This window comes from Callorhinus ursinus, unplaced genomic scaffold, assembly GCF_003265705.2.
Source record: "Callorhinus ursinus isolate GAN/ISIS: 27379988/994484 unplaced genomic scaffold, GSC_fseal_2.0 scaffold5, whole genome shotgun sequence".
In the NCBI taxonomy this organism is placed as follows: domain Eukaryota; kingdom Metazoa; phylum Chordata; class Mammalia; order Carnivora; family Otariidae; genus Callorhinus; species Callorhinus ursinus.
In genome coordinates this window covers 48,721,469-48,732,379 of record NW_027397067.1, presented here as the reverse complement: position 1 = coordinate 48,732,379, position 10,911 = coordinate 48,721,469, and the positions used below count along the sequence as shown (strand labels likewise).

Below are 10,911 nucleotides of genomic sequence, written 5' to 3'. Positions count from 1 at the left end.
AGCACTTCAGGAGTGGTGACAGTCTCGGGCTGCTCCAGCCACAGCACGGGCTTCAGGCGCCGTTGCAGGGTCTCAGCTCCTGGAGGGCGGTCTGCTCCGGGGTCTCAGGGCCACCTTGCACGTGCGCTGCGGGCCCTGGGCATGCGCAGCTTAGCGCGCGTGGTGGCCTTGGCTGTGTGACAAGCCTGCGCTACCAAGGCCCCCACTGGCCAGGAGAACGGAGCTTGCCATAGGTCCTTTAATAACAGCAACTGTTGCACCAGGAACTGTGGCTTTGTGCCCGAGGCTGCCGCCTTCCTGTCCTATTGCTTGCCATCTCCGCTGCTGGTACCCGAGTCCATGCCACCATCGCTCTCCTGGGTGGCTGCAGCGGCCTCCTAACTGGCCTTGATGGCTCCCGAGCCGGGTATTTATCTGTGGTCTCCGAGATCCCCTTCTAAGCTCTGTTCTGTAATAGGATTTGGGATGATGCAAACTTCATCTCCCCACCTCGCAGTTAGCCGGCCTCCTGTTGGGTTTGGCAATGTGAAGCATTCGAAGGAGAAAGAAAAGTGGAGAGAAGAGAGAAGGGAGTCAGAACTTCTTTCCTGTTTTTCACTTCCTGTTTTTCAGCGTTTCTCCAGAGGCAGCATATGATTGGCCCCAGCTTCCAGGGACTTGGCACCCCAGGGGCCAGTCCTGCCTACTCCCTCACCTGCTGAGCAGCGCCCCTGAGAGATCTGAGAATCTGCAGAGCCACGCTCCTTTGGTGAGAGCAGCAGCCAGACAGCAGCCCCTCCTCAGAGGTCTGAGCAGGGTAGAGCTTCCCTCCCAGATCCCAGCACCAGTTCGAGGAAGCCCCTCCTCCAGGCTCCTAGGTCGGGGTCACACAACCTGTTCTCCAGCCTTAGGAGGTAGGAGCTGCTTCAGGCCCTTGCAGATCCCTGGCTTATTACCCTCCGCCTTCTTTCTTGTACTCTTCCTTTTACTTTCAGCCTTCTAAGGCCTGTGAAGGCAGTTCTTTATATTAAAGCCCCTCTGTTTGAAATACCTACTGTGATTTGTTTCTGATTGGCCCTTGGCTGATAGACCTTTTAAGCCGTTTTCCACTTGGCAGCCAGTTAGTTACCTTTTGAAAAGGTGACTCGGATTGCATCACTCCCCTGCTGTGCTAGTCAGGGTGCTTGGTTTCCAACAACTCAAGCCAGCACTGGCTAACTTCCAGAGAAAGACTGGAGACCAAAGTACAGAAGAAGGCATGCACGGTGAAGCTCCTGGAACGGTTTGCTGAGGATGCAGTCCCTGCTTGCCTTCCACAGGACGCTTAGGGCAGCCAGGAGCCAGTGGCCATTGATAACCATATGCCGGACTCTGCTGCCCCGGTGCACGCATCCCTGCGCACTCCTGACTGCACAGCGGCTGCCCTAATAATTTCTAACTGGCCTTGCATCTTTGAGACACACCCTCATGATTCAAAGTCCCACACTGGGGCATCAAATTGACCTTGTTCTAAATGTCCCTTCTAAGCCTTGGCTTCCGTAGCAAGAACTGGGACCCTGCCTTCCATTACTTTTGTGATTATCACAAATAAGAAGAGCTTTGGCATGCTGGCCAGCCAGAGTGACAAACGTCTGCCATGCTGCCTAAAACCTTTCAATAGCTTCCCCCGCCACTTAGAGCAAAATCCCCTAACTGGACCTTCACAGCTGGCATGATCAGGCCCATCAAACTTTCGGACCTCACCCCATGCCATTCTCCCTTGCTCATGTTCCCGTCACGTGGGCCTTTTTTCATGGCCTTTGAACATGCCACACTCGTTCCGACCCCAGGGCATCACTGTTCCCTCAGTCTGGAAGGCCCTTCCCTGATCTTTCCAAGGCACTTCCTTTTCACTACCAAGTCTCAGCTCAAATATCTCCTCCTCAGTGAAACCTTCCTAAAGGAGCCTCTACCACTGCTTTCCTCTGCCTCACAGGTTTGCCCCTGATATTTTCCTGTGTGTGTATTTGTTAGTTTGTTCATTTTCTGCCCTACTTTCTGCAGAATATGAATTCTACCTTGTCTGTCATTGCTGCAGTATCCCAGCACAGGGGAGAGTGCCTGGCGCAGAGCAGGTGCTGAATGTTTGTTGAATGAATGAACGGGTGGATGGATAGCTCAATTCTGTTTATGATGGAGTGCTACTTGATGATGAAAGAAGCAAAACAATTTTGTAATGGAAGCAACGGCAAATCGGATTCCATGAATGCTTTTTAAAGTAACTAACTTTTTGGAATCCATCCATGACATTTCTTTTGGAGGTTTTACTAAGGAGTAAGGGAACTTAGGTGGGTCCTAATAAGTCTGTTTTGATCTTTTGGAGAAACCATGGGTCTCCTTCTAATGGCCATAGCTAGTGGTCCTCCATTTTGTCAGTTAAAGTAGAAGGTAAAATTGAGGTAAGGAAAACCACAAAGTGCACCATATTCGTACTGAGTATGAAAGAGACCACAGTTACAGTTGTTACAAGGATAATACAATTGTTACACGGATTTGGTGTCAGACAGACCTGAGTTCTACTCCCACATCTAATTATTAGCTGTGTGTTGTTGGCTCTGCCACTTGGGCCAGTCACTGAATCTCTCTTTGCTTCAATTTCCACATTTGCAAAATGGGAATAACAACAGCACCTACATTTTAGGTTGTTGTGAGGACAAAGTTAGTCAATATATAGAAACAACTTAGAAAAGTGTCCGGCATACGTGCTTTGATAAAGCATACTATAAGCATGAGCTATTATTACATTTAGGATTGTGTTTGTTGGTTGATAAAAGAAACTTGAACAAGATAGAAGTTTATTTATCTCTCATACATGTTAGAGAGAGGCAGCCCAGGGCAGATGTAGCAGTTCCAAAGTCATCAAGGACCGAAATTCCTTCTTTCTCCCCTACCACCTAACACATAATTTATAGCCTCAAATTACAAGATGGCTACTGAAGCTCCTATCACCATGTCTGCATTCCAGGCATCGGGAAGAAGGGATGAAGAAGGACCTCATGGCAGAGTTAATGCCCTTTAAAGAACCTTCCCAGAGGACCCACACAGTACTCTCATTTGTAGTTTTTTTCACTGGGCACATTACCACCCCAAATAAAATTGGTCTTGTTTACTGAAGAAGAAAGAGAGAATGGATATTGCACCTTGTGCAAGTTATTTAACTTCCCCCCAATTCTAGTTTTTTTTTTTCATTTGTACAATGGGAACAATGGTACATATCTCCTACAGCTAACTGGAAGGTTACATGAAATAAAGCCTAAAAACCGCTAGCACAGTGCCCACCACATACTAAATAAACCTTAGCCATAGCATAAGAAGGGCAAAATGTATGTCTGAATACTTTTTAAAATAAGCTAGACAAAACCAAAAGGAACCAAAAGTAGGAAAAATATCCCTACAAATAAAGTACTGATTAACTCCAGAAAGAGACCTACTCTGTCTACAGGTTTCTTCCACCTTTTCATTACTTTGGCCCTCTTTATCTCAACTGGTTTTCAGCTGACAAAGTTCCAGCTTTAAATATCACATCACGCTGCCATGCTATTAACAAAGGGCCACTGTGTGTCTGGGTGGGGCCATCTCAAACTCACTGTTCTGAATCTTTCAGGTCTCGCCCACCATCCAACTTCTGTCCAACTGTGTCCAAGGCTTACGAACCGGCTGGTCCTAAGACTCACTCACTTGGAGAGGTTTGTAAAAATATAGATTCCCAGACCCCACCGCAGGAATCAACCCAAAAAACTTCTACATCTGCCTCAGCTGTGTCAAACAGACGCTGGGTTTTTGGATTAAGTGACTCACCAGCTTGAACGTTTACATAGTACAGATGAATGTACTTTGAAACACAAACATTGATGGAGTGTTATAAGGGCCTGGCATTGTTCTAAGCATGTTACATGGGCTAACTCATTTAGATGCTATGATTTGCCTTTATACAGATCAGGAAACCGAGGCACCTAGAGGATAAGCAAGTTGCTCAAGATCACGCAGCTAATAAACGGGGAAACTGGGAGCTGGCATTCAGCCCAGACAGTCTGGCTTCTGAAGGTCTGTACGCTTAACCCCTATACTCTACCACCCTCCGATCTACATAGAAGAGTTAGGCACTCCAATACAAATTATAAAAATCTGAACAGACTTCCTCCTACCATCTATCAAGTAAACTGCAAAATATTCTTATTCATGATCATTTATCTTCCCAAGCATGCTGTGGCATAGGTGTGTTATAAAATTATTTCAAGGCAACTATCAAAAATGGTGTCGAAACTATATTTTTATGTGTGCATATGTTCACAATGGTGTTCTTTACATAAAGAAATATATCTGCACACACATATACACACATGTTGTATAGGCCTATAGGAAATCTAGGGGGAAATGTAGCAACATGTGACAGTTAATTCTGTGTGGTGTTTATTTATCTGAAATACACATTTGAATTTTGCCTAATAAAAAATTCTTAAATTTTAAAAATAAGGCACTTTATGTATTTTGAAGCAATGACAGTATAAAACAGCAGCTATACCCTGTTTTCTTGGAGAGTCTTACAAGCCCTTCATCTGAAATTCCTCCTTGTGTCTCTGGCGAGGCAACGAGAAACGGAAGTTCCTCCTCAAAAAGAAATCTGATGGAAAGTTTGGATTACAGGTATGTTCGCCTGGTGGCCAAGCTATTGGTCTTAGAGTCTAACAGATATGAGTTTATATCCTAGCTGTGACATAGATGTCAGGCAAGTCACAGAATGGTCCAGCCTCACGCCCGCTCGGTATAAAGGTCCAGAGGCTGATGCCTTTCGCAGGGCTAAACACACACACAGAGGTGCTCAATACAACGTAATGATCACAGTTAGCAAGAAGTTATCATCATCAGAACATAACTCAGAATTGTTAAATGCCAATCGCCAAACCAGCACCTTTTGGCTAATAATAAGGATTATAAATAATTAATTAGAATTAAGTGTCCACTCTTGCAAAGAAGTTTGAGGGATGGAAAAGGTCAGTCTGCCTTCGGGGATCCAGCCGAGGTCAGTTTAAGTATTGTTTCTAGTTCAAAGCATGGATGTTCCTTGGGACAGGCAATCACCCTAAGCCCTGGCCTCCCAGCTTCTGAACTTTCCATTTTCCAAAACACAGATTTGTGTGAGTCATACCCTCGTGTGCCTTTCTGCTGTTTCTGCGGCCTGGCTGTTTCCATCCTACCCACAGCCATCCCCACCCCTTCTGCTCTAAGAGCAGCTGTTAAGGCCTTGCTCTCCTCTCTCAGCTTCCATCTGGATTCCTCCCCACCCCCCACACTGCAGAAATTGCAGTCTTGAGGGTTACCAGTGACATTCTTCCTGCCACATCCAGGGTTCAGCCTTATCTTCCTGGACCTTGCTCTATTAATCATCACTCTCTCCATGTCTCCAGGCACCTTTCTTTCAGTCTATAAATGTTCTCCAAGCTCCAGCAGCCTTAAAAAATAATAAAAGTTAATAACCTTGGCCTCATGTCGCTCTCTGGCAACTGCCTCGTTTCTGGAATTCCAGCTGCTTTGTGATCAAGTGTTTAGATTCTGGAAATTTTAGTTCCCAGTTCTGCCATTTGTAACTACAGGGCCTTTTGCTTCACCTTCCTGTGCCTCAGTTTCCTCCGCTGTAAAATAAAGCTATGGACACCATCTCCCTCTCAGGTTGTTGTGAGAATGAATGTGTCAATGCAGAACCTCGTCGTATAGAAGGTAGTCAATGTTACCTATTATCGGAGTCCTACATTCTCCCTTTCATTCTTCAGTGTACCAGAACCTGGCTCAGGACTTACTGCTCCTGAGATACTTCTCTGAAAAGGTCACCCATGACTTACTACTCGTTAGTCAATGGTCCTCTGTTGCATTTGACATAACTGGTTATTTCCTCCTTCCTGAAACTCTCTATTCCCTCATCTCTTGCCACATCCTGCTGTGCATGCACGTCATCAGGCCCTAGTTAAACTGAGTGCTACACACACACACGCACGCACACTCTTACCTTCAAGCCTTTACTCTTGTGAAACTGTACCACCACCATCACCATGGAAGGCTCCCCCTGCTCAGTCCAGGCCTCGCCTGCAGGGCCCAAGCCCTCACTCTCCAGGGCCTCCTCCCCTCTTGCCTTCCTCAGGTTAACTTAACTTCCTTCAAGATTCCTCTCAGACCTCGCTTCCCCCGGAACCCCTCCTTAACACTCTTTTCCCACCAAAACTGGGTTAGGCGCACCTTCCTGGTGCTTACATATCTATCACTCGTGCACTTCTCATGCTGTGTTATCATTGTCTCCCCAAATGACTGTGAGCTATCTGGTAAAACTATCAGAATCATTTCTGACTCCTCTCTTAGTTTCTGGCACTTGATAGGGCATGAGATACATAGGAGGAACTCAGTCAATGTTCATGGAATTAAATAATCAACTATCTAATTAGTATCAATCAACACCCATCTATATCCCCTGAGTCTTAGGTAGTAGCTACAGAACAACCCGACTTGCCAGGAGTCAAGGGTTTACAAGAAGTCAGAGGCAAGGCAAAGAATAGGGTGGGGCTCCTGGCTGGCTCAGCTGGTAGAGCACGCAACTCTTGATCTTGGGGTGGTAGGTTCAAGTCCCATGTTGGGTGTAGAGATTACTTAAAAATAAAATATTTTAAAATGAAAAAGAATTTTTAAAAGACTGCATAAGGCTTGACAACGTGTGGTAAGGAAATTGGCAGAGCTGGGCAGTTTGGCAGGAGTCGGGGGGGGGGCGGTTGTCATGTACATAAACTCTCCAAATGGAGAGGCAGCACTCTTCGGAAAGCTGACTTCACCTTCCTTTAAGCTCTCAGGTTCTCGCAGAAAATCGCTAGCTAAAAGGAATGCCAAAGAAATGTAAAGAAAAGTATATTCCCTTTCTTTCTTGTTTCTTTCCAAAAGAACCCAGTTAAAACAATAATGCTAGAAAACTTCTGGATACATGCTATTTGTTTTTAAGCCTAGAAAGAAAGAAATGCAAGAAAGAAAAATTTGTTTTCAAAAACTTAGGAGAAATTCAGAACATTCTCTGCAAGCTGATATACATTCCCGAAGGCACAGTTTATTATCTGCTTGTGGGCATCTCTTTGCAAGCCAACTATTACACCATCAAGCACAGAATCCAAAGAATGTCTGGATACTTAGTATCTTTGTTACCAATGATTTTCCTCTGACATTAAGGCAGATTCACCATTAAGAGAAATTCACCGTTCCTAAAACCAGTCATCAGCTAGAGGCATTGGGCATTAATGCCAACAATTAAGTTTTTAAAAATCAAAACTTCATCTTTTTAACAGTGCATTCACACGGCTCAAAATTCAAAAGATGCAAGAGTGTACATTAAAAAATTTTTCTTCTGGTCCGTCCTTTCAGAGTTCTGGTTAGACAAAAGAATACATAAACATGTACATTTTCCCCCTGCTGTCTGCTTTTTTGCTATATCCAACTATACGTTGGATCTTACACCTTGCTTTTTTCACCTGACAATCTATTTTGGAGAGTGTTCCACATGAGTGCATGAAGGAACTTTCTTATTTTATTGGTTACATGATATAGATACCCCATGATTTGTTTAACCATTTCCCTGCTCACGGACATATAGGTGGCTTCCAATATTTTGACACTCAACCGGTGCTGTAATGAATAACCTTTACACACATCATTTTGCACGTGTGCCCAGGTATCAGTAGCATAAATTCCTAGAAGTGGATTAGCTGGGCCAATGGGAATGCCCATGTGTAATTCCGTTAGCTATTGCCAATGTTCTCTCCAGGAAGCTGGTTGTACCACTTCACTCTCCTGCCAGCCTCCTTATATCTCCATCGACAGTGTTAGCCGACTTTCTAGGCTTTGCCAATTTGGAAGGTGACGAATATCATCTCCATGTACCTCTAGCTGGCATTTTTCTTATTTTGAGTATGGCTATACCTTTTCTTCCCTTTCTCTTCCCTTCCTTCCTTTCCTCTTCTTCTTCTTCTTTTTTTTTTAAGTTCTCAATGCTATTCATATTTTTTCCCCTCTTGGTATAAAACAACCACCACAACCACCACTAACACTTATGGGGCGGCTTACCGTCTGCCTAGTACATTACAGGCATCTCATTTACACCTCTCAACAGTTCTGTTGTTGGCTGTTTTGTTGTTTTTTTTTTAAGATTTTATTTATTTATTTGACAGAGAGAGAGAGCACACAAGCAGGGGGAGCAGCAGAGGGAGAGAGAGAAGCAGGCTCTCTGCTGAGCAGGGAGCCCAATGCGGGACTCGATCCCAGGACCCTGGGATCATGACCTGAGCCAGAGGCAGACACTTAATCGACTGAGCCACCCAGGCGCCCCAACAGTTCTGTTGTTGTAGCTATTATTACTATCCCTAATTCACAAATGGGGAAACTGAGGTATAGAGAGTGGAAGTATTGCTCAGGGTTTCAGAGCAATATATGGCAGTGCCAGGGTTTGAACCCAGGCTTTCCTGACCACAAAGTCCATGTTCATAGAAACAAGGCAACTATACCCACTATTCAACAACCACACCACAAAAACAGAGGCCCTCAAGCATCAGCTCCCAGATTCCAAACTCCCTGAAATTCCACAAAAGTCGCCGGCTAATATTCTCTCATGCTCTTACCTCCTTTTGAGGTTACTGTCTTCTCAGGTTCTAGCCTCCTTTCGAGATGTGCTCTTCGGGGACCGCACTGTCACATGGGCCCGGGGCTCCCAGAAATGCAGCCATGTGAGAGGAGTAATCGAGCATCTGAGTGGACATCAGCTCACGGATAGCAACCGCAGGCCTAAAGTAAGGAAGACGTGATGTTTGTTCAGCAAACATTTATTGAACATCTGTTATGTGCCAGGCACTCAGACACGGCAATGAACAAGACAAACCAGGTTCCTGTTCTCATAAAATTTATATTACATTGGGCAATAAACAAGAAAAAAAATTGGTAGTGATCGGTACTATGCAGAGGGCTAAAACCTTGTAATTTGGAAAAGAGGGGCTTCTTTGGGCTCGTTAGTTGGTGAAGGCCTCTCTAGAGGAGGCAGCAGGTACACTGAGAAGTAAATGACGTGAGAGAAGCGGCTATTGCAGTTCAGGCGAAGAGAATTGCAGGCCGAGGAACAGCCAGTGCAAAGGTCCCCAAGTCGGGAACAGGCTGAGCGGGTCTGCTGAAGGGAGAGGCCAGTGTACCTGGAGCCCAGGGAAAGGGAGCTGGGAGGGTCTGTGAAAGATGTGGCCAGAATTTGCCTCAGGGCTCTGAGGAGCCGAAAAGAGAACCTGGATTGTGCTACGCCCAGTGGGAAGCTATGAAGTCTTAAAACTGCTGTGGGGGATGGGAGTATGTGTATGTGTGTAACATAATCTGATTTAATTGACTTTAGAAACAATCCCTTTGGCTGCTAGGAGGACAGCAGCTAATAGTGGGGCAAGGGAGCAAATATGATGACCCGCTGGAGGCTATCAAAGTGGCTTGGACCGGCGGAGACCTTGAAGGCCTGGACCAGAGTAGTTCTTCTCTTCAGAATCCTCTGGGGGATCCCAAACCCAGTGTTCCTGATTCTGGAGAGGACTCTAACCTTTTTGCATTTCTAACCAGCTCCCAGGGGGTGCCGACGCTGCTGATCTGCAAATCACAGGGCGAGTGGCGTTGGGCCAGACGGAAGAGGGGAGAAGTGGACAGATTTCAGCATATTTTGGAACTAGAGTCCACAGGACTTACAAATGGATTGCAGGAAAGAGGAGAATCAAGGGTGACATTGGGGTTCTGGTTAAGCAACCGAGGAACCCATACCTTGGGCATACGCTGAGAGTGGAGAACGCGTGCAGGAAGAGATGGGGGGTGGAAATCCAGACTTCTACTGTGGGCATGTGGAAGTGTCAGTCATGAGGTGGGGAGTTCTGGTGTTGGGGTGAGAGGTCAGGCCTGCAATGTGATTTAAAGTGACAGCACGGGAGGAGGTGGCCCACAGAGAGTGTGTACCTGGGGAGAAGGAGCATAAATCAGAGCCCTGGGCATCCAGCAGGTAGAGAGTCAGGAAGAGTAGGGGAACCCGTGGGCAGGCCACGCAGCTGGAAGCAAGGTGCAGGGTGAGAGACTGAGACTGCAGAGAACAGCACCCTCTGGGAAAAGAAAAGTAGAACCAGCGAAAGTGAGGGGAGGACGCCGAGAGACCCTGTAACCGTAACCGCAGCTAGGTTCGTCACACAGTGTGATCACCCATCAGCTCCAAGTGCTCTTGTTCTGGGAAAGTGAAGAAGATGGAAACCCCAGCCATGACAGCTCCCTCTCCAGCCAGCCTCAAGTCCCGGAATGGTGGCAGCATTTGAGGAGAGAAAGAAACAGACTGATTTCTGGGAGTTGGGCCTGGAAAGGAGACTAGGGATTCAGAGATGACCATGGATGGCTTCTCAGATGGAAGGCCTACACCATTTTGGAAACTTCTTCACTTTCACCTTGAAGAATAAGCATCCCTACTCCTCTCTCCAAGAGCAATTAATTCTTCACCCGGTGTTTGTGAGCCCTGAGCCTCTGAGCTGAACCCTGGCTCCAGAGAGGTCTCCTCCCTTGTCTGCATTTTTGATGGCTTCCTCTGGCCTGGCTCCTTCCCCTCAGACTACAATAATGCCACTCCAACCTAAAATAAAGCTCTGTTCCTCCACCCTTCCTCCCCTGCAGCTACTGCTTTCATTGCTTTTACCCCAAACTTCCTACACCGATGCTCATGCTTCCTCACTTTCTTTCTCGTCTGCACCCCCTGGAATTTGGCTTCTGTCCCTGCCACTGTCTCCAAAGCCACGGCCACCTCCTAACTCTCAAACACAGGGCCTGCTCCTTTAGGTCCTTGGCTCAGCAGTGTCTGTGCTGCATTTCACACAATGATCA

At 46.3% G+C, this 10,911-nt stretch overlaps 1 protein-coding gene across 1 annotated transcript; it reads left to right on the top strand.

Annotated features, from left to right (window-relative positions):
- The first annotated feature begins 354 nt into the window (after positions 1-354).
- On the top strand, positions 355-10,640 carry LOC141372752 (uncharacterized). Its single transcript, XM_073892735.1, has 6 exons — positions 355-406; positions 613-893; positions 3,623-3,704; positions 4,513-4,662; positions 8,669-8,825; positions 9,410-10,640. The coding sequence occupies exons 4-6, from the start codon at positions 4,643-4,645 to the stop codon at positions 9,833-9,835; spliced, it is 603 nt and encodes a 200-aa protein (XP_073748836.1). The 5' UTR covers positions 355-406; positions 613-893; positions 3,623-3,704; positions 4,513-4,642; the 3' UTR covers positions 9,836-10,640.
- Positions 10,641-10,911: the final 271 nt, after the last annotated feature.

What these genes read in the sequence shown, in the direction of transcription:
- LOC141372752 (XM_073892735.1), top strand. Translation starts at nt 4,643, where the DNA reads ATGGAAAGTTTGGATTACAG. An exon ending in ATGGAAAGTTTGGATTACAG is followed by an intron (nt 4,663 to 8,668) that starts GTATGTTCGCCT and finishes CCTCCTTTTGAG; the next exon opens with GTTACTGTCTTCTCAGGTTC. An exon ending in ATAGCAACCGCAGGCCTAAA is followed by an intron (nt 8,826 to 9,409) that starts GTAAGGAAGACG and finishes AATTGACTTTAG; the next exon opens with AAACAATCCCTTTGGCTGCT.